Source organism: Syzygium oleosum, unplaced genomic scaffold (genome assembly GCF_021117445.2).
Source record: "Syzygium oleosum isolate NSW1041296 unplaced genomic scaffold, Sole_v2.1 Sole_v2.13, whole genome shotgun sequence".
Taxonomy (NCBI): Eukaryota; Viridiplantae; Streptophyta; class Magnoliopsida; order Myrtales; family Myrtaceae; genus Syzygium; species Syzygium oleosum.
This window is the reverse complement of record NW_026607497.1, coordinates 9,919,201-9,946,027: the sequence shown is the minus strand read 5'-3', so window position 1 is coordinate 9,946,027 and position 26,827 is coordinate 9,919,201. Positions and strand designations below refer to the sequence as shown.

The 26,827-nt window shown below is 38.2% G+C and overlaps 2 protein-coding genes and 1 pseudogene across 2 annotated transcripts; 2 read left to right on the top strand and 1 right to left on the bottom strand.

Moving 5' to 3' along the window:
• The window catches only part of LOC115692987 (disease resistance protein RUN1-like), an 86,859-nt pseudogene that overhangs the window by 58,458 nt on the left and 1,574 nt on the right, over positions 1–26,827 (top strand).
• On the bottom strand, positions 40–4,551 carry LOC130139629 (disease resistance protein RUN1-like). Its single transcript, XM_056317009.1, has 5 exons — positions 3,891–4,551; positions 2,528–3,776; positions 2,085–2,387; positions 1,007–1,997; positions 40–255 (listed from the first exon to the last, which is right to left on the bottom strand). Exons 1-5 carry the CDS (start codon positions 4,385–4,387, stop codon positions 233–235), a joined length of 3,063 nt encoding a protein of 1,020 aa, XP_056172984.1. The 5' UTR covers positions 4,388–4,551; the 3' UTR covers positions 40–232.
• Positions 16,088–25,768, top strand: LOC115692991 (auxin response factor 4-like). Its single transcript, XM_056317192.1, has 13 exons — positions 16,088–16,874; positions 16,964–17,020; positions 17,242–17,424; positions 17,523–17,607; positions 17,684–17,774; positions 17,951–18,115; positions 19,210–19,329; positions 19,431–19,506; positions 20,023–20,185; positions 20,559–20,584; positions 22,203–22,356; positions 25,364–25,444; positions 25,674–25,768. The coding sequence occupies exons 1-13, from the start codon at positions 16,524–16,526 to the stop codon at positions 25,766–25,768; spliced, it is 1,647 nt and encodes a 548-aa protein (XP_056173167.1). The 5' UTR covers positions 16,088–16,523.

Sequence of the window (26,827 nt, the reverse complement as noted above, 5' to 3'; positions counted from 1 at the left end):
ATAAGATCGTCCTCCTAATCAAAAAGGCACAGCCTCCTATATACAACCAGCATTAATTTGTTACCACAATATATATTCATCTATATATCCGACAAAATAGCAAGCTAGTTATAAGATTAGAGTTCACAATTCCACCCAAAAGAATGTATACATCTCCAGTGACTAACAAACTAAACCCAACGATACAACTATATCTATTTATACCAAAATCCAACTCCTACAAGCTCTCGTCCTATTCGCCGGTAATTGTGGAACCTGAAAAAGAATTGAGATATATGGTATGAGTAATCCACCACTCAGTAAGTGGTACAAATCTTTTCTAAGTACAGTGAACATCCACTATATATATTTATAAATGGTACCAGAAACATATTTGTGAAAAATTAGTATATAAGAAAATGTACAAGATCAAAAAATTAGTTATATCACTTCAACAAAACTTTATACATCTCAGAAACTACTCATTTGATCAACAATATCAAAACAAACATTAATATTCCAGTCCAATGATAAATGTGGTGCTCAACATGACTTGATTACATTTTTTGAAGAAGATTTCGGACTTGAATCAATCCATAGGACTCAGTTGCATTCTGTACATAAAGTTTAGAACTCCCTCAACTGAGAGATGGGCTTGAGTCTCTTGGGCCTAATTCTATTTTTTTCTTTTTAAATTGGCCCATTCGTTACCAAAGGAACTAAAACTCATTCTGACAACCTTGAAGTTGTCTTTGAGAGCAATCAAACAAATTGTGAAATCTTTCACCGAGTGAAACAGAAACTAACACGTACGCGCAAAATTGCCGTAAATTGACATACACACACGAGACAATAAAAAGTGTGCGAGTGTGATGGCCAAAGCAAAGAAAGAAAAATGTAAATTGAAAATTCAGAACAGAAGCGAAAATTTTTATTTATTCCCCTAATAGCCCTTATTGCAGGAAGATCAGTTGACATGCATGATCAGTTACAAATATGAGTTAAAGGGATTGGAGCGCTAACTTACTTTGTAGCCAAACCTCATCCACCAATAACTTTCTTGCTTCTGTCTGACCGCCACCTTGCTTCAATGTCTGACTCATCATCGTCATGCTGATGTGATGTCCATCAGCCTGGAACTGGGTCGCAGTCTCACATCCGTTGAACTGATGCCGTGCCCGTTTAGTAGTTTCAACTTTCAAGATGAGAACACCGTCATCTAATCTGAGGTTTTGGAGATTAGAGTATCCACGAACAGTCACAATCAGCTGAGAAATATCAGTATATACTAGAAGTAAGACCCTCAGAGAGGCTAATCCCGTAATGTCACATTCCCCTGTCAAACTTTTGCAGCCTGAGAAATCTATCTCTTCTAACCTCTCTAGATTCTTAATGCCTCCAGGAAATTCTCTTATAAAAGTGCGAGGCGTCTTTAATACTTTCAAGTTTCTCAAATCCTTGACAGATGAAGGTAGTTTGTCAACTACGGCATCTGAAAGATCCATGACTTGCAGCTCCCCGAGGCTTCCGATGGAATCTGGCAATTTCCACAAGCTCCTGCAGTTTCTCAGTGATAGTGTCTGTAAATTCTCCAGCAATCCGATAGAACAAGGGAGCTCACTCAGTTCAGTGTCGTCCAATGCTAGGTATGAAAGAGATTTCAAGTTACCAATTGAATCGGATAGAGACAAGGATTTACAATTGCAAGCACTCAGAATTTCAAGCTTCCCATATGAACCCTCAGGGAAATCAATGGCTTTAATGGAAGTTCCATCGATGTAAAGCTCTTTCAAAGCTACCAAGGAAGCTATATCTTCTGGCAACTCTTGCACAAAGCTACAGAACTTGATATTCAAAGAAACTAAGTTCCTTAGCTTGCTAATAGATCTGCCAACACCCGGTAATGTAGCACAATATTCCAGGTTTAGTCTCTCTAAGTTTGTGGGTGCATGGGAAACTGGAGATTCAGCTAGCCAACCACAATGTTTAAGGATCAAAACTTTCAAGTTTTTGGCCTTCTGCAAAACAAGAAAATATAAAAGCCTTGTTTACAACAGGGTATCGTCAAATATGAAGCAAAAAAATGCACATTTATGCCATCATACCTTCATAATTTGTCTCCAGCACCGCCAAGTTCTGGAGGTACTCCAAGACAGATCAAGAACGACCATGTCTGACAGATCTAAGGCAAGTAGACTGGAGATATTGTGGCACCATTGCCATTCAAGCCACTTTAATCGTGGAAGGAAAAGATCCTCTCTGGAGTTCTTTGCACTCTGCTTATTTCCTTTAATAATAGCGTGGTTCATTCTAAGATACCTAAGATTCGAGAAATTACGAAAAAATCTGCGTTCAGGTAATGAACGGGAGTTGTCGAACGTGGCACCAAGGGCTTCAACAGCATCGACCTGCCAATCGTGGAAAAATGGTAAAAGGAGAAAGTGAAATAGAAGTGCATTCACAATCATCTCTGAAAACAGAATTATGTAATCAAAAGAAGTACTCTAATTCAAACTATAAAAGAGATTTTCTTGTCTTCAAAATATACCTTCCTTTCATTCAATACTCGTTCAATATCCTCCCGATTCCATAGCCTGCTACGCTTGAAAGGTTTCCTTGGATTTTCCTCCTTGACAATCTCCCTCCCAAGGACTTTTAGTTGATTATTCATCCACAATTCATTATTTTCTCTGGTTTTTACCAAAGACATGTTATGAAGTTCGTCAACTCCTCTATAAGGATCATATTTACAAGCTTCCCACATGTAACATGGTATTGTCTTGTCCTTTCCCATAAAAAAACATGCTGTATCGAGAAATATCTGTTGGGCATTGTCCTCTAAAGCTTTATATCTCCTCTTCAAAATTCTTTTGACTTCCTTATTGAAAGGCTCTCGCTTCAATCTATCCAATGCCTCCTCCCAAAACTTTATGGGCTTTCCATATAAAGATGAACCAACAACCTGAATAACAGAAGGAAGCCCTTCAGTAGCCAAACTAATGTCCTCTGCCAAAGAGGAGAATTCCTCTGGAAGAGGTTTTCCTCTAAGAGCATACTTACAGAACAGTTGAAAAGCATGTCCATCATTCATTTGCTTCAGCTCGTATTTTTCAACGATGATGTCATCACAAATTTTGACAACACTGCTTCTTCTGGAGGCGTCAGGCCTCTGGCTTCCAGTTTCAAGCACACTTAGACGAGCAGTTTCTGGAGATTCATAGTTTTCAACCGGCACCTGACTATATCTGTCAACAAGATTGCTTCTCATGGAGATAATGATGATCCTACTTCCTGGGCCAAACCAACTTGGATCTCTGGCTAACGAATCGATTTGCTCAAAATCACTAACATCGTCAAGGACAATGAGAACCCTCAGATTTCTAAATTTGTACTTGATAAATGCGGTACCTTCGGCAGAAGATTTGAGTGTACATCTTTTCTTTTGGAGGTCACTAATTAAATCTTCTTGGAGAGATAGGAGCCTCCTTTCCTCAAACTTTCCATGGACATCGTTAAGGAAGCTGCAGCATCCTTCAAAGAGATGATGGATTTTGTTGTAGACAATCTTTGCAAGAGTCGACTTACCGATCCCTGAAAGGCCCGATATCTCAACCACACATTTTCCCGTCAGCATTTGCCCTTCAACCACTCGTCCATTTTCATAGTGAACACCAAGTTTTCTCATCATCTCTTGCACATGGTGATCCATTCCCACTAAATGTTCTGTCACATCTAACTCATCCTTCCTCAACAGCCGGCGGATCGTCAAAACGACCTCCTTTATGAGTTCAGGATCCCTGCCAAACGGGAAAAGAAGGAAAGAGGAAGATGTGAAAAGGAACAAATAGTCGTTTACTAGATCACTAGTGTTGGGGAAGTAGAAAAGCATCGAAATCTTGATTTCAAATTACCCGTGCTGGAATTTCTCCAATTCCCATCCTCGTTTTCCTGAAACACTCTGCAGAGCCTCCTTCCACTTGTTTATAGTCGCTGACTCCACCCCCTGGGCCGCATGGTTGCAGAAGGACTGCTGATAACTCTCCTGCTGTTTGCCGACCACTGAAGGGGTGACGTCGTAGAAAATGGGCATGATTGTCCCGCGACACTCCACCATTTTCTCCACCTCCTTCAGGCAACTCCTACTGGAAGCGAAATCTTTGGAGAAGATGGGTATGCATATCTCCGACTGCCTGATGACTTGGAAGATCTTTTCCATGATCTCTTCTCCGATCTCAATCCCCTCGCGGTCGATAAATGCATCGATCCCTGAATCAGTGAGGCTTTGGTGGAGACATCCAAGGAAGTTGCTCCGAACATCTCCTCCTCTGAAACTGAGGAAGACTTGGTAGCGGCTGACGTTCGGCCATCTAGAAGGTGGAAGAGACGAGTGATTAGTGCAGACATCCATGAGTTAGAAGCTCGAGAAGAAGCTCAAAGACCAGGTCTTTGTTCGGACAGGGGACGACAGGAAGATCGCTCGAGGAAGAGAACAAGCTTTACGGATCTGCTCCGATCTACGGAGCTTACAGACCAACGCTATGGAATCTTGACTTGGATCAGGTCGCCGATTATTCAATATTCCCATTAAAATTCAATTATATTTCGCAATATTTCATTTGTGGTCCAGCATTTCATGTGTAGGGAAAATACTCATTCATAATAAAATATATTACTTTTAGAAAAATCTACTTTTCAATAGTGCGATAAAACAGGGAAAATTCTAAATAAGAACCTGCAGTTAAACGGTTTTCTAAAAAATGACTCAAAGTAGACATTATCTCAATTAAAGGCCTGAAGTATCTAATTTAGAGTGCGTTTGTTTTACGGAAAATATAACGTTTTTGGAAAATATTTTCCAGAAAATTTTTTTTTAGGAAAAAAGTTAGTTTTACTTTATTTGGTGATATATAATGGAAAATATTTTATGGTGTTTGGATCTCATTTGAAAAATGTTTGGAAAATAATTTCAATCCCATTATTTTATCTCAGTCAAAAAAAATTTCTAATTTTTAAATGTTTTTATTTTTAAAAATAAAAAAAAAAAAAGAAAGAAAAGAATAAAATATTAAAAAAATAAAGGAAAGCAATTCCGGAAAGTATTTTCACCTTCTTAGATTAAGAAATTTACTTTTCTAATTTTATACATGAATATTTTCCTTGATCGAAAAGTGTTTTCAGTTGACTAATCATTTTCGGTGAACAAAACGGGTAAAACTCCGGAAAACGGATTCTCAGAAAATACTTTCCCTGAAACAAACGCACCCTTAGTCTCAAATGAGGATCCGAACCCCAAATCATATTCAAAGTCAGGGGCATTTTCGTCTAAGCACTTTTTTCTTTATTTTTCTTTTTCATTCTTCATTTTCACTTTCTCTTTATTGTGTTTTCTTTTTTTCTCCTTTTTCTTTCTTCATCTTCCTCACACCTCCTTCTTCGTCACCTTCATCTGTTCATTCCCCACACTTCCAGCAACGTGAACTTGGCAAAGTCGCTCCAAAATGGAGCTTATTCGGAAACCTCGCCTCGCAATCATGAGCAGGGACCAAATTCTCCTGTCCACGCTTCCTCACATATCCCTGTGCGCCACTACCGCTACCACTAAAGCTACAATGACCGTTTTGATAATCATAGCTGCAACTAGGGTTTTGGTGGATACTGTAATTCCCTTTGTCGTCGTCGTCATCATCATCGCTGAATCCGCCGCCGCCTGACGTTGCGCCTGGTGACGGGGTTGGGCGGGTTAGGAAGTGTCTGGCCGTGAGAGGATCTTTTGAAGCGCTTCCTCCAGTAGGGATCCGCCATGGACGAGCTCACAGGATCGCCTTCTGCATCGTCCATTGTTTCATACCACGATGAAGAAAGAAAAAGGAGAAAAACAGAGTGAAGAAAACAAAACAAAGAGAAAGTGATAATGAAGAAAGAGAAAGAAAAATAAAGAAAAAAGTGCTCGGACGAAAATGCCCCTGACTTTGAATAAGATTTTTATTTGAGACAATATTAACTTTGGGTTATCTTCTTAGAAAACGGCTCCACTTCGAGTTCTTATTTGAAATTTTCCCTGATAAAAATGAAGATTAATCAATCAAACCAAATAAGGGTTAATTTACACGCTAAGAAAAACCAAAAACAAGAGAAATAAAATTAAAAAGAAAAAGTTAAAAAAAACCAAAAAAATATTTTTAAAATTGAAAATTATAAAAAAAAAAACAGCTCAATAGTGGCGGACACCGCTGACTCTAGCAGGAATCCTCGACCACTGTCGAAGCAATGATAAGGGTTGCCAACCCTTGTCCACCGTTGGAGAGGGGCCTCTCTAGCGGCGGTTTATGGTGGTGGGTAGAGCCCAACCACTACTTAGCCACCTCTCGCTCTCTCTCATTTTTCTGCACTTTTATAAAAATGATCCAATATTATTGATTTTAAGAAAGGATAATTCAAGTAATTAATTGCAATGAAAAGTATACATAGAGCAAATAAAGTTTACTATGAACAAATAAGGTTAGTACAACGATTCTTTATTATTTGAAATTACTTGCGAAAAATGATAAGATTTGTCATGACAAAGTAAAGTTTACTACGAGCAAGTAATTTTTACATACAAGTAACTCGCTTTATTTTTTACCAACGTGGTGCACCATAAAATAAATTAAGTTATACTAATTACACACTTTATTTTTTACCAACGTGGTGTACCATAAAATAAATTAAGTTATACTAATTATACTTTTGGTTATGAGTAAGATTTTAAACTGCTTCATCTAAAATCTCGTGTGGACCTCGGCATCCCTCGAACGTAAAACACATAGATGGTTTTCCTTCCTTTTATAGAAGATAAAGATTAAAAGAGAATTAGGAGGCTTGGTATGCAGTCACCGGCACGTTAAAATAATTTTACTACACAAGAATTTCATTTTATTTTTGAAAACAAAGATTTACTAAAATGAGGTCTATTCACAACAAATAAGCTTTTGACCTGTTGCTTGAAAGTAAATGACCGGACCTTTACCCGTACACAGAAGCTCCTTCCGCCAAATACTCCTTTGTCTCAAATACCCCTCATTTCATAGATGTGTATCAATCAGCCTTTTAAATCGAACGTCGAGGTAAAAAGTTGCTGATCGTGTCATGTGCCAACAGATTCTTGATCGTCGAATAGCCTGTGTGACATTTGGCAAGCCGAGAATACCAAGCTAGCTTTCTTTTTAACGATTATTTTTAAAAATAGAATGACGAATAGTATCCTCACAATAGATCGCACTACGCCAAATCTAGTTCGGACATCCAGTCTCTCGAACGATGCATACAAAACACTTCTAACGACTGGTTTTTAGCCTGTCATGGCTTCATCATAAGAGCGGCATCAGCTCCGATCAGTTTGTGTACGAAAGGCCAACCCTACCATTAGAGTTCCTTTAAAATGATATTCATTCTACTCTGGAATTCCTAGCACAAACACCCTAACACAACTCTCACAAACCAGTTTATCATTCCTTTTGCATCACTCACTCTTCACCCTAATGTCACAAAACTCTACTCTTTAGCTTAAAAGAGTATGGGAGAATTCGGCCAGTGACACATGGATATTCAGGAGCGCAATTTCAATCAATGTCGAGAAAGAGTATTTTTTTTTTATGTCGATTGCACGGTTGACATGTTGCAATTGTCCAATCTTACGACTCCTGTGATATGTATCTCATCTTACGTGACACTTAATTTTAGAGTCAATCACTTTTAATTAACATGTTATTGCCACGTTATGTAACTGTACATGCGGTATGACATTTATATAAAATATCTTCTCTAATAGAGAAGCATTATCAAATGAAGATCGTACATCAAATAATTTTGGTTTTTCTCTCTCTTGTTTGTGGTTTTATATTTAATTTTATATTGGACTATCATGATAGAATATTCTAAATTAGTTTCACTTTTAACATATTTACCCTAAAATATTTTTTGACCCACATATATTCTGAAAGTGTACCATTTGTCCTAAATGTATTTTCCGCTAGCATTCCTTCCAATTTTGCCATCAATCATCTTATAGAGCCTTGCATAATAGAGGTGATCATTTGGCGGATCCAAGCAAGGTTACGTCGTAAATTTTGCCCAACTCACTCATCATAAAACTTTCATAGACATATCTTTGGTCCGGGACATGCTTGACTCTTGCCCCACCAGGCTGGGTTGGGCATTTCCTCACAAAATGCACTTTTCCAAACCCGCCTCATAAAGTTATCGTGCCTATATGACTCGAGACGGACATGGATGCGCCCATGGACCGCCATGTCCATTATCAAGACTAGTTAATCCCATCCCACCTCACTATTGCGCTAAAAATTAGATACCATCGAGAAAGGATGTTTGAAAATATCTTCCGGTCCCTAGACATAAATGAGCTTACTCTACGTTTGGTACGATGGAACGGAATAAGAGAGAAGTGTGATAAAGGAAGGAATGGATTGGAATAGATATTACTATGTTTACTTGTTATGAATGAATGAGGTGGAAAGAATATGGCGATTCCTTTGGTTGTGTTTGAAAAATTTTCGATTAGAAAGAAATCATATTAAAATGTATAAAATGTCCTCAAAATATGTTATGTTGAACTGTGAGGAAGAAAATAAAGGTTGCACTTAAACTTATTTTGCACAATTTTGTATTTCGCTAAGCAATGGGGTGGTCATTCCAAGGATGGATACATTGGTATGGCCGCTCCCCTTGTCTGGTGGTGATGAAACTAGAAATTCAGCTTCAATCCTTGCAACCTTCCTTTCTTGAGTGACCTCGAATCCTTCAAAAAAGTCTCTTGGGGAAACTCTCTGGAGACTCCGACGCTCAAGTCAACGTATGAAGAGAAAGCTGAGAATGCTCTAATTGAGCTCTGGGAAGATGAATCTTCTTAATAATTAAACAAATTGAACGATTGTGGATCCAACAACTTTTGACTTCTGTTAAAAGAAATAATAAGGAAGCAAAATAGAAAGTCAGTGGTTGATATGATGACTTGAAAGCAAGGAATTGTGATATGCCTTATCGTGTTCATAAAACAAACTTGTTCAGATGAGTCGATTCATTATATTTGTTGGATCTACCTATTGATAGAATATTTAAATATCAAACAACGCTTTCATCTAACAATTTAAATTTTTAGAAGAGTCCATAGTAATTCCACAAAATCTTATATGATATAAGAGGAGGAGGTATCATATTCGAATCTTGTCTCGTATTTTACTAATCTATAATCAATCTTTTTCCATTAGTTGAGATCCCCTAAATTTTATATGTGAGGCTCGTTTCTGGAAAGATAAGAAATGACTCTCAAAGATAAGAGTTAGGGAATATCATGGAACAAAGAAAAACAAATATAGTCAAATAATCCATTAGATAGGAAAATAATCCACGTTACGAATACTATAAACTAACCCTTGATTGAGTAATTTGGTGAGAGTGAAAGCCTTTCTTAGGTAGAATCAGCCTCGAATATGGTACCCTATCCGTCCTAGGGTTGGAACTGAATCCAAAATCGATCGAAACCGAGTTAGCCCTAAAAATAAATGGCTCAATTACACAAATAAAATTTGGTGCTCAATAGGACATGTCTTGCAAGTTCAGAGACTAAACAGGGACCTATTTTGAATTATCGTTATTTACAAAATTGCAAGGTTATATCTACTTTATTAGGAGATCAATTATGCTTATATTAAGTTGTAAGAAGTAAAATGAAGGGACATGTTCACCTTAAGTCCTAAAACTTGTTATGAAAGTGCAATTGAGTCCTAATACTTGTAAAAAATGCAATCAATTCTTAAAACTTATCAAATTGGTGCAATCGAGTTCTTCTGTTAACTCCGTCCAATTTGGCTAACGGTAAATGCTGACATGGCTTCTTTTTTTTTTTTAATATTTTCTCTCTCCTACGTAACGATGTCGTGGCTAAATTGACGTCGTTTTGGTCAAAATCTAGTTTTTGATACAGATTTTATTTAAATTAACTTAAAAAATAAGCTAAAACTAAAAAAAAGAAATAAAAGGGAGTTAGATCAATTTTTTAATTTGTTTTAGTATTTAGTTAATTAATTTTGGCAACTATATTTGGTGTTTACTAGTTTTATTAGTTAATTAATCTCGGTAGCTATCTAATCAATTTTGGCTTTTAATAACTAGGCCTTGTTTAATTGTTGCCCGATGCAGCTCGGGTTCTTTAGGGTGCGCATGGAAACATTTTATATTCTCGGGAACAATTTTTGTTTAGAAATAGTATTCTCAGGATGAGTTTCTGAGCAGAAGAACACATTTGATAACTATACAAAATTTCTATTTCCGGAATATAAATATAACGTAAATGCGTTTGGTACGACCTTAAAAATTTCTATTTCCATTTTTTTCATTTAATTATAAAAATATCAGTGAGACTTAACAATTCATGTTTGGATAAAATTGGACTTTTCTAAGGACTTAACTGATCAAGATATTCTAAGATGGCCTCAAAAAAATCCAACGTAATAGTTAGTCAAAGATGGATGGCTGGAAATGGCAACAAAGAGTTTCACTGGTTCATAACTCACAATATGATAAGGTTGACGGTGAATCTTTGAACATTACAATAAGCAGGTGCATAGACCTTATGAGCTTTAAGGTATAGGGTGTAGAGTATAGGGTCTAGGGCATAGGATTTAGGGTGTAGGGGTAGAGTTTAGGGTGTTGGGTGTAGGGTGTATAGTTTAGGGTGTGGGGCTTAGAGCTCAGGGTGTATGATTTACGGTTTTAGGGTTTAGGTTACGCTCAGCTTATTTTTTTAAAATGACATTATTTCTCTTTTTCTTCCTAGGAACAAAAAAGTAGATTTTTTTTTTACTTTTTATTTCTGTTCCAAATCTATTTCTTGGCCACTGATCTATTCCGAGGAATAGAAAAATTAACTGATGTATATAAATAGATTTATGTTCTTTTTCTATTTCGGGGAACAAAAGAACAGTAAAACAAAGAAACATAAATGGTACCAAACATGCCCTTATTTTCTTAGTTATTTGTTTATTTTATCTACTCAGTATTTATTACTGCTTGCTTGTTTATTTTTATTGCTTGAGCACCATGCATAATCATCTTTCACATGTTAGAGGATCTACTGAATAATAAAATTGATGAATATCACATTCAAATGTTTTTATGGAGACAAGAGGAACTAAAATGGTATTAGATTAATTTAGCGTAACTAAATCTCTATACTTAGAATCTTTGGTTCGCAAGAATAAGGCAAACTCCCGTATCTTACTTAATATTCTAACCAACCATAATGGGTGGGTTCGGTCGGGTTCAATATAGTCCAACCCAAATTGACCCAATTACATGCAATGCACACTTAGCGACCATACCCGATCCGGACTCCAATTCTAGCAATTTTTCTCTTTAAATTGTTTGAAGAATAGGCGGTTTCGTGGATTGGCTCGCCGAGTTGATGTGGGAAATCGGGTGCTTAGGTCGGATCCGATAGTGGGTTATGGACAGAAGCGTAAAGATGGCGGTGAGGCAAAGGTGGGTGGGTCTTGCCTAGGTTACGAGCAACGCACTCTCTCTCGTGAACCGGTTCACTAGGCATCAGTTGACCAAGTTAAGTTCCCGCAAAGTGCAAGAACATATGCATACAAATGAACATTGTACTTGTACTAGCCTTGCCTTGTCGACTTCAGGGTGCCATGGGTAATAGTCATTTGTGCTTTAATATGAACCGGTAGCTTTTTTTTTGTCGGTATACCTGGTTCTTGAATGGACTATATAGCTGTAGTTTTCCCTTTAAAAGCTTACACATCTGCTCCGATCTACGAAGCTTACAGGCCAACACTATCGAATCTTGACTTGGATCCGGTCGCCTTTTATTCAATATTCCCATTAAAATTCAATTATGTTTCGTAATATTTCATTTGTGGTCGAGTATTTCATGTGTAGGGAAAATACTCATTCATAATAAAATGAGTTAATACCGCAAAAAATCCCAAACTGATATATTTGTGATAATTTTACTCCGAATTAACTTTTTCACTATAAAAAATTCTAAATTGGTATATATGTGATAATTTTACCTCGAACTATTTTTTTGACAATCAAAAACCCCATATTTGTGCACATATGATAATTTTACCCAAAATTAATTTTTTGACCACCAAAAACCCCAAACTGGTACGCATTTGATAAATTTATTATCCGTTAGTTTCCGTTAAATTTTATTGTCAAATTGCTAAGTTTGATGACATGTAGTGGTTGACAGGTGTACCAGTTTGGGGTTTTAACAAACAAGTTTATCAATTTGTGATTTTTCGTGATATTAATCGAATTTAACGGAGGGTAAATTTGTCACAAATATACCAGTTTGGGGTTTTTAGTGATCAAAAAATTAGTTTTGGGTAAAATTGTCACAAGTATACCAGTTTGGGATTTTTTGTAGTAAAAAAATTAGTTCGGGGTAAAATTATTACCAGTATACCAGTGTGGGGTTTTTTATGGTCAAAAAAATAGTTCGGGGTAAATTTATTACGAGTATACAAGTTTGGAGTTTTTAGTTGTTAAAAAATTAGTTCGTGGTAAAATTATCACAGGTGTACCAGTTTGGGATTTTTCATGATATTAATCCTAAAAATAAAATATATTATTTCTAAAAACATCTACTTTTCACAAGTGCGATAAAAATGAAGATTAATCAAACCAAATAAGGGCTAATTTACACACTTAGAAAAACAAAAAACAAGAAATATATAATTAAAAAGACGAAGTTTTAAAAAGAAAAAAAATAATTTTTTAAAATTGAAAATTAGAAAAAGAAAAGGAAAAAAAAAAAAGCAGCTCAGTAGCAACGACCACTGCCAACTCTGGCAAGGATCCTCGACCACCGTCAGAGCAATGATGAGGGTTGCCAATCCTTGTCCACCGTTGGAGAGAGGCCTCGACATAGGAGTATTTGGCGGAAGGACCTCGACATCTCTCGAGCGTAAAACACATAAATGGTATTCTCTCCTTTTATAGAAGATAAAGATTAAAAGGGAATTAGGAGGCTTGGTATGCGGTCACTGACATATTGAAATAATTTTATCATACAAGAATTTCATTTTATTTTTGAAAACAAAGATTTACTAAAATGAGGTCTACCCTACATTTATTGTATATGACTCACAACAATTAAGCTTTTGACCTGCTGCTTGTACGTAAATGATCGGACCTTTACTCGTACACAGAAGCTCCTTCCGCCAAATACTCCTTTGTCTCAAATACTCCTCATTTCATAAATGTGTATCAATCGGCCTCTTAAATCGAAAGTCGAGGTAAAAAGTCGCTGACCATGGTGCATTTGTCACGGGCTGACATTTTCTGCCGAATAGCTCGTGTGACATCTGATGAGCTGAGAATACTAAGCCAGCATTCCTTTTAACGATTATTTCTAAATACAGTATGGCGAATAGTATCCTTACAATCGATCATACTACGCCAAGTTTAGCTCAGGCATCCGGTTCTTCGAACAAGACATACAAAACACTCCTAATAATTGGCTTCAGTTTGTCATGACCTTATCGTGAGAGCGGCATCAGCTCCTAATCAATTTATGTTCACTTTGAAATATAATCTACTTAAGAGCCGAAGCAGAGCGCGCAAGCACATAAATAGTTAGAATAAGTTTAAGGAATTCTAACTTAGATGAGTCATTCGCCCGGCTTAGCTCTATCCAATCCAACCCAAATTAAAAAAAAAATTCTCTTTGGAATTGGCACGCTCCTAATTAATAAACCCAAATAAAAAGAAGGAAATATCACAAGGGCAAAAAGGCATCTTAGTGATTATTTTATTTGTAAATTACTAAAAAAATAAAACGTCAAAATCAAAGATGATAATATATGTAAGTTGGAAAAAAAAAGGAGGGTTGGCGTATTATCCCAAAGGTGGTGAGGAGTCGGCAACTGGAGTCTTTGACTTTGAACAAATACGTCACTATCGAATGCGAGATGAACCGAACCCCGCGCGCTCACTTTGGATTGGACAGAGACCGGGTCTCTCTCTCTCTCTCTCTCTCTCTGTGAGACTTGAAGCCTGCACGGAAGAAAAAAACACATAATTAACTTTATTCAAAATGGTCCTTTCTTGGGCCAGTTTCTTTTTGTGGCCATTTAAGCTGCGAATAATAACTATTTTATTTTTTCATTTTTATTTCAGAAATAGATTTGAAATAGAAATCTATTTGATAATGTAATTTCAATTTCTATTTTTAGAACAAATTTTTATTCCAGAAATAGGTTTGGAACAGAAATCAGAAATTAAAATTTTTTGCTTTTCTATTTCTGGAACAGAAATGAGAAACAAAATTTTTTTGATCTTCTCATCGCTTTCCCTTACTACTAACCGATTGCCTACCCGCTGCCCATCGCCAGCCGCCGCCCGCCGTGGGCTGCCGCCGCCTGCCGTCCACTGGCCACTGTCTCCTGCTGCCAACCGCCCTCCTCTCGCCGTCGCTTGCCTCCCACCGTTGGCCACCGTCTCCTGCTGCCGCCTACCCTTCTCTCCTTGCCGGCAGTTGAAGCATCCACAGTCTCCTGTCGCCACCCGCCTCCCACCCTAGCCTCCCTTCTCCCGTTGCCACCTACCTCCCACCGCCGGCCACCGTCTCCCACCGCTGCCCACCCTCCTCCCGCCACTATCCGCCGCCCACCGGCCACTTAAGAAGGAGAAAATTTGTGTCATTATCAAACAAATTTATGTTTCTAGAACATAAATTTTGTGTCGTTATCAAACTTATTTTTTTGCTCAGAACTCCTCTAGAAACAGAAATAGAAAAAATCAATTTCTGACCAAAAATTGATTTCTGAAACATAATGGTTACCATTCGCAGCCTTAAGTGGCTACTTCTATGATGCTTTCTTTTGGGCTCTAAAGAATGGAGTTTCAGCTGTAGTTGGTTGGTTCTAATGCAGTTGCGGCTGTTATTTAAATAAGAGAATACTTTCAGTTCCATAAATTCCCCCAGTAGAATTAGTTATATGTGACTTTCTCCATGCTAGGAATAACTTAAGGAAAAAAAAATCTCACTTTTGTTGCATTGAACGAAAACCAACCTTTTGTTTTGCCTTTGTGGAAAGCTTAGGGTACACATGGCAAAATTTCTATGCTCGAAATCCGATTCTGCTCAGAAATGATTCTTTTTTATTATGTGCCTAGAAACTGATTCTAAGCATTTAAAGGCGTTTGGTAACGGCCCAAAATTTCCATTCCTAGAATAGTAAAAAAACATAAATGCGTTTAATAATGGCACAAAATTTTTTCATATTACTAATATTTTTAAATATTTTAATTTTTCTTCTCTCCATCTTGGCCATGGCCTGGTTGCTGGTGAGGGCGTTGCAGCCCACGCCGACCACAGGCCTGGGTGAGGGCCGCCTTCGCCAAATCCGGTGAGGGCTGGACCCTCACGGCTTGGGCGAGAGTTGCCCTCGCCTAAGCCGGCAGCGGCGAGGGTGGCCCTCGAGGCTGGCGGCCTGGGCGAGGGCCGCCCTCGTCGGATCTGGCGAGGGTTGGATTTTCGCCGCTGCCCTCACCAGATCCGGCGAGGGTGGCCCATCGCCCAGGCCGCCAGCCTCGAGGGCGGCCCTCACCAACTTGGGCGAGGGTCGCCCTCATCGCTGCCGTCCTGCGCAAGGGTCGCCGCGAGGGTCCACCCTCGCGGGATCCGGCGAGGGGGACCCTCGTGGTCGCCAGCGACTGGCCATAGGCCAGTAAAAGTAGAAGAAAAAGAAAAAGAAAGAAAAAAAATGATTCTTATTTTTTTTTTCGAGAACCAGGAAACTACTTTTATTTTTATTTTTGATTTTGCTTCAAAACTGATTTTGGGAACAAATTTTTGCAAAATTGTGCCAATAATCAAAAAATTTAACAAACGGATTTCTATTCTCAAATTGATTCTGCGAATAAAAAAATAAATTTTTTTACTATTTGGTTAGTTATCAAAAGGGTCCTTAACGAGTGCAGTCACGCGGAACAATCAAAAGGGTGGGATAAAAAACAAAAGAAAAAATTTGTCATTGAGCATGAAAAACAAAAAGTTAAAGCTAAGGCAACAAAGCAAAGCAGTGTGGGTTCTGTACTGTCTTGGCTTGTCCGCCCACTGAACACAGTCTCTCTCTCTCTCTTTCTCACTCTCAAATTGGACTTTTTATTTATAAATTAAAGAAATTCTTTTGGCTTTTGTTTGGTGCTTCCCATACATATGCCTGTCCGCCGCTACTTCTGCTCCCTCGTAACAGTACCTGCAAATGGAGGAGGAATCCCTCTATGAGTCCCTTGTTATGATTTGCTTCACCTCCTTTTTTCCCTTTTCATCTTCCACTCACTCATCTTTGTCCATACACTTCATTCCTCTTAATCATGATTTGAACTCATTTCTCAGTTTCACGCCCTCCTGATTGCTCAAAGGTTTCATCTTTCTTGATGTTCCTCTCTCCTCTCAGCGAAAAAGCTGGATTTTTAGTTGAGCTCGTGTTGAACATCAATTGGAAGGAAAGTGGATCTTCATGGAAGTTGATCTGAATCATGCAGTGAGTGATGTAGAGAACCGCGGCAATGCATGTTGTGATGGGCATTGTGAGAAAGGCAATGGTTGTCTCCACTGTTTGTCTTCCACTATTTCAAACTCTTCATCATCATCCTCCTCATCCACTGTGCCTTGCTCAATCGACTCTGAGCTCTGGCATGCTTGTGCTGGACGACTTACCTCACTGCCCAAGAGAGGGAATGTGGTCCTGTACTTCCCACAAGGCCACTTGGAACAAGTTGCCCCGGCTTCTCGTTATTCGCCCATGGAGATGCCCACCCTTGATCTTCCGCCACAAATCTTTTGCAGAGTTGTGAACGTTCAGCTACTGGTGAGTGCTCCTGTTTTTGAAGTTATCTGGCAGCTGCTAAACTTTGCTTCTTCATGTGCCTCTTGCCAATTGCACTTTGTGATACACAGGCTAATAAGGACAATGATGAGCTATACGCACAAGTCACATTGCTTCCTCAATTAGAGGTATGCGTTTCTTAAGCAACCCATTGGTTAATCATCTGTCATTTACTTTTCGTATTTTTGGAGGTAGAGTATATGATGTATAGGTACACTATAGTAGGCTCTATAGTTGGCTTTCTGGGTAAAAATTTTGTTTGGGGATTAAGAACAAATGTATTGCTATCTTGGGTACGGCACAAATTTTGTTTCTATTGTAGATGATGACACTTTCATTTACTTTGTAGCTGGTAGGGTTAGATTCTGAAGGCAGAGCTCTTGAGCTGGGGGTAGATGAGAAAGATATTGGAGGATCACCTCCAAGATCAACTCCTCACATGTTCTCTAAGACACTCACAGGTTCTGATACTAGCACCCATGGAGGGTTCTCTGTCCCGCGTCGAGCAGCTGAAGATTGCTTTCCCCCTCTGGTATTACCATGATGTTCTGCTTCACCTTCTTTGTTACTAGGTTCCTCTGTGTTTTAGTAAGAGCTCCTTGTACAGAAGCTAAATCCTTTAGGTTGCAGGACTATAAGCAGCAACCGCCTTCTCAGACACTTGTCGCCAAGGATTTGCATGGAGACGAATGGGGGTTTCGCCATATTTATAGAGGTAATGTTTCGAATCTCAAGGTGTAAATTTGATTTGATGTCCAAGTTGTTAAAGGTTGGTGTTTGCTTTTCCTCAGGCCAGCCAAGAAGGCATCTGCTTACCACAGGATGGAGTGGTTTTGTGAGCCAAAAGAAGCTTGTTTCTGGGGATGCAGTGCTTTTCTTGAGGTGCATATGCTGATTCTCTCATATTACTGTATTGTTTGGACAGAATACTTAGCGATAGTCATGTTACTGTCACTTGTAGAAAGGATGAAATATCCAGTAAATAATTTCCGAATAATTAGCTAACAAAAATAATCGAGCTCCTGTCCTTTGACTATATGTCCACTGAATCATTTTAGGGGAGAAGACGGCAAACTGAGATTGGGGATAAGAAGGGCGCTCCGACCAAGGAATGGTCTTCCTGGTTCAACTGTCAGTGACCAGAGTCTGTGCCTTGGCGTTCTTGCAGCTGTTGCACATGCTGTATCCAGCAAAAGCGTTTTTCAAGTATTCTACAGTCCAAGGTAATTGTAACTCAGAAATATTGGATTTGTTAACTTTGTAGTCACGATCCTGGACCTGTTTGTATCAGACCTTCAATTGAAACTGGACGATATTTAACTCACATAAGACCAGCTTCTTATTAAGAAAGAGAGAACGAAATGAATTACATGCATATACAGTCTAAAATGTTGTCGTGATGATAAAACTGAGTACAAACATTTGAAATTGAGAATTACTTTTTCCATCAACACAGGAAATAGATCAAAAGGGTTTCATTATTAACTGTGTGAGAATCGTATTATGGGATGTTGCTATTTATGAAATGCTGGTTGAACAATGGGTTAGGTTTTGATCCCGTGAGTCTACTCCAACCTCAGCAAAAGAAAAAGATCGAGCAATGAAAAGTGAAGCAAAATTATGGAGTTGTGTACTATTCACGATTACAGGGATTGTACTTGTCACAACAGGACAGTGTAGTTTCAGGTTGAGAGTCACTCAGCAGTTATATGAAACTGCTAAGATTTTACATATTATATCAATTTTTTACCATTGCAAGAACTTGATAGTGTTGCCAACATGGCAGTGGCTGATTATATATATATATATTTTAGAGAAATAGTAGCAGTCGGTGAATTTGCAGTGTCAACCATAGCTGTGTGTTCCACTTTTAACTGAGAATCCTGAGGGTGAGAGATCTCACGGCCTCACATGTGGTCAATGCCTAAAGTCTGTGCTTGGAATAGTTAGTCACATAAGTTCCTTTGAAGTCTCATGGACATGGCTCAGGGACTGTGGTTGATCTCTTTCAGTGTAGTTGAATCACTGAATTCGAAGTACTACTTGACGAGAGTTCCATGTCTTATCATTCAAGTGACGTGCCTTACTTGGCTGTAGGCCTATAACTCTGCCATTGACTGCACAAGGGTTTTATGTTCCTGGAATATCAAATGGGAACCTGTCCTCGAAATCGATTCTCTCTTCTTCATTTACACTTGACTCGTAAATGTGTTGACCTTTGAGAACACTTGACTTGTCAATAGGTGCACAACCTGAATGTTGTATACTTCCTTTCCACGCAACTATATTTGCTTTCTGATAAAATGGCAAAATGCAGGGCAAGCCATGCAGAGTATGTTGTTCCCTATCAGAAGTATGTCAGAAGCATCAACAACGTGATATGCATCGGGACAAGGTTCAAAATGAGAGTTGACGTAGATGATGCACCGGAAAAGAGGTTTGTCTATGGCTATATCACATGGCGGAAATAATCTCTATTCTTCCTTTGAATGCCACCTTGTCTATCTGAATGCCTATCCTGTTTGGTTGTTTTTTTAGGTGTACCGGTGTAGTGACTAGGATAGGCGACTTGGATCCTTATAGGTGGCCCAACTCAAAATGGAGATGCCTAATGGTAAGCATTTGCTGCCAGAGATATGGTTGGCTGAAACATCAAAGTTTGCTTCCTTTGTATGGATTGCCCTGTCAGCTGTTCTTTCTGGTGATGTGATTTTGCCATATTTAAGTTATCTCAACTTTCTTACTTCTGGTTCTTCTCTTCAAGTCCGACTCTTGCATTTTTCCTTTCTTTATATAGCTACTTCTGCTGCTTTATTAGTTGAAGAACATGAATAATGTGTCTGTTAAAATATCTATCAGATAGTTTGATCCTCTCTAACCTTTTCATCTGTAACTTTGAGGCCAATTTTTGTAACAACTTTGGTTTCTCTTGTTTGATAATGTCCATGGCAAGCTTCTGTATTAGTGCTCTACATGGAATTTGAATTGCTTGAGCATTCAGTATGTGTTCTTGTATCCAAGGGGTTTACTTTCCTGGAAACTGGGTCCAACATTATGTGCTTGCAGTAGGATATGAAAAATCTTCTGAACTTGTAGTCTCATGAGATGATAATGTTCAATGACTCAACAGGTTCGATGGGACGACGATGTCATGAATGGTCATCAAGATCGAGTCTCACCCTGGGAAATTGATCCATCCGTTTCCCACTCACCTTTGAGCATTCAGTCCTCCCCAATGTTTAAAAAGCTGTGGACTAGTCTGCCAACATCCCCGCCTGTCAACCCTCTCACTGGTATGTCAAAAAAAAAACCCTCTCACTGGTAAAAGAAAATGAAACTTGAAAAGGAAGTTTCCCATATCCACTTCTATTTTCACAGAAACGTTAACGATCCCTCGTAACTTCTGGAAACTATCTTTAAGTGGTTTTTGCATTTTACTGCTTTTACCGTTGAGGATAGGCCTGTCATCGATGGTAATAAATGTGAACTTTATAGATGGCTGATGATTTTCTGTGCAGGTGTTTTGTGGAAGCAGTGTGAAATGGGATCGTTCAAATTATGTTTGTGTTTCCTTCCTCATGCTGTGGGACTTACTTTTGTTTATTATAGATCTTTCTTCTTTAAGCAAGATTTCAAGGGAAGCTCTTACTTGATTTATTATTGCAGGCAACCAGGAGATGGTCCCTGATAAGGTCAGTATTTACCTTTCTGTGCCTCCTTTTCAGAAATCAAAGGATAGACAGGGTTTGTAAGTTAAGCATTTATGTGGCACAATCTTTCTTTTATAATAGTAAGAAACAGGGTACGCTAGTCCGTTTAGGCTTTTTGATGCTTAGTAAACCAGATTAGTTGTAACATTTTTCCACAATGGAGACAGGGGTTTTACGGTCCTGTCTTTAGCTTAGATGGGATGCATGGAGTGAGCGTTGGCGGAACTTCTTCAGAAGTTATCTTCATCTACCTAGGGGTGTCAATGGGTCGGGTCGGGTCAGCTTCCACTACTACCCGACCCGACCCAAATCATAAGTGTTCGTGCTCTCTCTGACCCGAACCCAACCCGAATCGCATAGGACCCGTACTAAAAATCCGGTTCGGGTCGGGTCGGGTTTCGGGTTTTTGCGTGGGTTTTTCAGAGGGTGCGTTTAGAAGCAAGTCTAGTAAAAACTTTTTTTTATAGAGTGGGTATTTATTAAGCCGCTCGTCACTTTGAATACAACTAAATTGCTTGTGCTGAAATCAACTTGTGTACAAGAGCTTTTTAACATAAACCGTAAGCTTCACCATCTTTAACGCCCGAAAAGAGTAGAGAATCCAATTGCACTGGAAGCAGCAACAACATCCAACAATCTAGAAAAGGAGCTCAATTGCCATAACAAATAAATACCTTTTCCCCCATAGAATTAAGCGATGAACTAAAAGACAAATGATTCGGAGTAGAGAACTGCGAAGGCTCCTCATTGAAGTTAATAGAAAAACATACGAAACCTCCTCATCGAAGGACGACCAAGATGGAGGCGGAATCAACGCCGGCGACCAAGGGGGAGACCAAGATGGCCTCGATTGAGGGGTTGTGGAAGGAGACGAATCGTTCCGTAAGAGAGAGAGTGTATCGCGAATTAATACTTAGGGTTTCAATTCAATATTGGTAAACTAACATATTTCGGTTCGGTTCATGTTATGACCTGAACCGAACCGAACCGAACCGAACCAAACCGAAACAAGTCACAATACCCATTTTATAAATGTATACCTGAACATAGTAAGACCCGAACCGAAAATACCTTAAAATTTCAGGCCGGTTCGGGTCAGTTCGTGTTTCGATTCGGGTATTGTGTTTGGTTTTGACACCCCTACCTATCTACTCTATCAGCTAAACATTAGTTGCAACATCTCCTCTAACAAGGCATATAATTGATTGGCAGGCACATTCAGAGGTCACGTTTGAGAGAATGGAGGTTATCTTCATCCACCTATCTACTCTATCAGCTAAACATTAGTTGCAACATCTCCACTAACGAGGCATATAATTGATTGGCAGGCACAATCAGAGCCCACGTTTGAGAGAATGGTGTTAATATCTGGAAGTTACAGTACATCTGTAAATTTCTTCACTACTCTGCCCCTCTCTACTAAACTTACATTCAGTTAGGAGCTTAAAGAGAGTCAAGTATTGCAAATAATTAGCTTATTGGACAGGACAGTAAACGGCTTGATAATGCACCGTGAGCATTTGTTTCTCTCCTTCTCCTTCATTGCCTAGAGGTTTGAAGACTTTGGAATACTACTTTATCGCTCTTGCACATTGGTTAGGTTGCGGCAGGGTCTGTTAGAGAGGAACTCTTAGCTTCGTCTAGGCTAAAATGCTCAAAGCGTTTTGCTCTGGTACCATTTTCTGGGTTATTTGGAAAGAAAGATAGGTGGGCTTTTAAGAATGAGGAAAGTTCTATAGGTGCTGAAAGGGATGGTTGGCTTTCCACCTTACTTTTTTGGCATAGAGGGGGCAGTTTTAAGATGCCAAGTCTTTCTTGAATTGCTTAGATATTTCCTAATGCCTAGAGTGTAAATGGGAGGCCCATTTGGTGCTCTTGAATATACTCGCCAAATAAATTTAGAAATTTTGAAAATGCTCACTTTACTTTGAATGTTGACATCGATATGATTTAAGATAGGTCTTCTATACTAAATAAGAATCAAATTTATACCAAAGAAAAATAAAATTGATAATGCTAAAAGTAAAAAGTAGAAGTCCAATTAAGTAAAATATCACCCCATATAGACATTAAGATTGTCTCTTGGATTGCTAGGACGTTAAATGATATTGCTAAGAGGCAGTCATTAAAATCTTTCTACGGGAATGGAGAAGGGATTTATTTTGATCACAGGAAACAAAATTTGAAGAGTTATCAGTTAATATTCTAGAAGGAATGGTGGGTGCTAAAACTTAGATCAAGGGACAAGATAAAAAGTTTTGCTATACCCTAGCTTAGAAGGTAGAAGGGGTAAAATATTTTCATGAAATTTCAGAGATTATACTAAAAATTTAATGGGTATTTGTAAGCTTACTTTTGGCGGTTAATATGATAGTTGTGAAGTAATTACATTTATTTATTCATTTAAACTAGGGAGTATGATAATGAAAGTACCATTAAATAGATAAGGTTTCTAATTATCTTATTTTCAACGATTACTAATGTCGATAGCTCTTTAGATTTTCAAACTGGAAGGACTATGTGAAAATGAAGTGTAACTAGATTTATAAATTAACAAAGAAAAACTAAAAACTTAATTAGGATTTTCATTACTTTGGTGATTGTTATCAACATGGCTAAAGCACCATATAAGATATCAATCTTTTCTATAATGTAAAGAATGTCTAATTGCTTTCTAGTAAAATTATATATGTGCGAACGCATGATAAATAATTCTAAAGAGTTAGATACAACTACATAATTTGTGAAATGAACAATTTGCAACTATGTATGACTAATAAATGGAAAAACCAAATAGAATTTAGATGGGCATATTTAGCTTATTGACTACTGTTATTAATTATATTGAAATTAGGGTTAATACCACGAAAAACTCTAAACTGGTACACCTGTGACAAATTTACTCAAAACTAATCTTTTGACCATCAAAAACCCCAAACTAGTATACCCGTGACAATTTTACCCTCCGTTAGTTTCCGTTAAGTTTTACTGTCAAATTGTTTGGTTGAATGACATGTGGCAATTGGCGAGTGTACCGGTTTAGGGTTTTCCTCCTCAGTTTGTCACAGATTTATCGGTTTGTGATTTTTCATGGTATTAATCCAATTTAACGGAGGGTAAATTTGTCACAAGTGTATCGGTTTGGAGTTTTTGGTAATCTAAAAATTAGTTCTGGATAGATTTGTCATAAGTGTACCAATTTGGGGTTTTTGGTGGTAAAAAAATTAGTTTTGGGTAAATTTATCACTGGGGTAGCAATTTAGGGTTTTTCGTGGTATTAACCCTTGAAATTAACACCCTAGATAAATTAGTGTAGGAATATTGTCCAAAGTACATTAATGGTGGCGCAAGTGGGAGCATTAATCTTTTTCTTTTTATACAAGCGTAGCTGGAGGGATCGGAGCTTTGGATGATATGAATCAATGATATAGCTCCATTCGATGTACTTTTACGTGTATAATAGATTCGATTTTTTTTTTTGTCATCAAAGATCATATCCAGCATAGCTCATTGTAGTGTAAATAGCTTGCTGTTTGGTGATTGTGGATTTAAGCCACCACAATGCTGATCTGATAGTGATCTGTTCTTTTAATTATGCAAGCTAATGTCAGGTAATTATAAATCTCATGATGTCAGTGATGAGAGTGTCTATAGCTTTATGTTAAGTGGAGCAGCAATGCATCAAACTTATCTTTTTGATACAGCACTACCTCTAATTATATATGTTTATTATCATTGCCTACTCAGTATTTACCTGCCAAATGACCATCTAGGTCGATCGCAAAAGCATCTCTTGAAATGCAACTATACTCAAATAGCCTGAAGCCCATCATTTTGTCCGGAAACATCTAAGTCGTCGTTTTGCATCCCCATCACCATAGCCTTATGCAGCTGTCACCTTCAGCTTGTGTCTCATCAGCTTCTTTGCCACTTCAGATAGTTCAGCATATTAGAGAACTGGAATGGTTCTTCACTTTCTTTTTTTGTTTGGTGGACTCTGATGTTGAACTGATTAAACAGAATTGTTGATCTTGTGGTAAATTCTTATAGTGGTCTCAATGCATTGCTTCCGAGACACTTTAATAGTTGTGGTGCATGAATAATATTATCCAGTAAAGAATGCAATGGGTAAGATGATCTATCTCTTAATACTGTGCTTCGTTTGAGGAAGGATTGTTGGTATTAGAACTAATCAGAGTAAAAACCTCCAACAAATTACTATAGATGAAGATAGAAATAGCGGGATTGGAGAATCAATAGAGAAATGTTGTTTAAGCAATAAAACCACAAAGAGATGACATGCCAGTCTAGAAACTCTCTCTGCAGGACAGGGAACTTGCAAAATAGCATTTATAGTTGTAACTCATAGAGAGTATTGTAGCTCACATGGTTCCTGGAAAATGAAAATTTCTGATCGACTGTTGTGATCGATAGTTTGCACTTTGAGAAGTTTTACATATTTACTTCTATTTTCACACAAAACCTAAAGCATCCCTCTTAACGTCTGGATACTATATTTAAAAGGTTTTCGCATTTAACTGCTTTTACCATTTATGATGGGCCTGTCATCAATGTGTCAAAAATATTAACTTTCTTGATGGCTGATGATTTTCTGTGCTGGTGGAAACAGTGCGACATGGGATTATTCAAATTATGTTTGTGTTTTCTTCCTCGTTCTGTGCAATTAAATCTTATTTATTATAGATCTTGCACTTTTAAATGAGATCCCAAAGAAAACTCTAACTGGATTTATCCCTGCAGGTGACTCGGAGATGGTCCCTGATAAGGCTGGTAGTTACCTTTCTGTGCTTCCTTTTCAGACTACGGAGGATAAGAAACAGGGTATGTTAGTCAGTTTAGGCTTTTTGATGCTTAGTAAGCCAGATTTACTAAGATTTTTCGATAATGGAGACATCAGTTACTTTTGTATCCTTAGCTTAGATGAGATTCATGGGATGAATGATTGTGTTGGATGAACTTCAGTAGAGGTTGTCTTCAACTACTTATCTATTCTATCAGCTGAACATTAGTTACAACATCTCAACTAACAAGGCATATGATTGATTGGCAGGCACAGTCAAAACGCATGTTTCACAGAATGCCAGTATCTTCTGGAACTTACAGTATCTCTGTATATTTCCTCAGCTCTCTTTTCCTCTCTACTAAAGTTACATTCTCCTAAACTTAAAGTACCTTTATAGGAGCTTGAAGACGGTCAAGCATCGTAAATAATTAGCTTATTGGAGATGGATGTAAATGACGTACGGATTATTGGAATCCATGGGAGAGATGGCATTGGAAAGACTGCTCTTGCCAAGATCGTATATAACAAAATCTCCCTTCACTTTGACGGTTGCAGTTTTCTTGCGGAGATTGAAGAAACGATGCGACATTCTGGTGGTGTTCAGTATCTTCTAACCAAGTTGCTCTTTGATATTTTGAAAAGAGAGTATGAGGTTGCTTCTACTTTCAAAGGACTACGATTTTTGAAAGAAATATTTAGGAATATGAAAATTCTCCTTGTTCTCGATGATTTGGAAAATGGTTCCCTCCTCAAGGAGTTTGTAGGAGCTAAGCTTGATTGGTTTGGTTCTGGAAGTAGAATAATTGTCACCTCAAAACAAAGAAGCATTCTTCAAGGCTTTGTTGATCGAGGGATGGCTTGTACTTACGATGTTAGTCCAATGGATGATAATCGAGCTTTCGACCTTTTCGGGCAGTATGCAAGGGGATTGAGTTATAAACTACATCCTTATGATGAAAATGCAAACACAATAGTCAAGGCTGCGGAGGGACTTCCCCTACTTGTCAAAGTTTTCGGTTCTTTTTTGCATGGTAAAGGACGAGAAGAATGGATTAAATTCAAAGATCTCGTACAACTATTTCAGGAAGATTACCAGAGATTCTGGGCATAATTTATGAAGCATTAGATGAAAAGCAAAAGCAGATGTATCTTGATATTGCATGTTTTCTCCCAGATGTGGATTGTAGGATTGCCTCGTATATGTGGCATCATTATGATCGTCCTTATGATGAAATCGAGGTCCTTTGTCGTAGGTCCCTAATAAAAATGGAAGAAAATAAAATAGGCATGCACAGCATGCTAAGGTGCCTTGCCAGGAAGATAGTTTATGAAGGTTTTCGTGATCCAGGAACATGTGTTAGATTCTACGTTCCTGCCATAGCCCACGACACAAAGAAGAGGAAAAGGGTATGCCGGGGAAA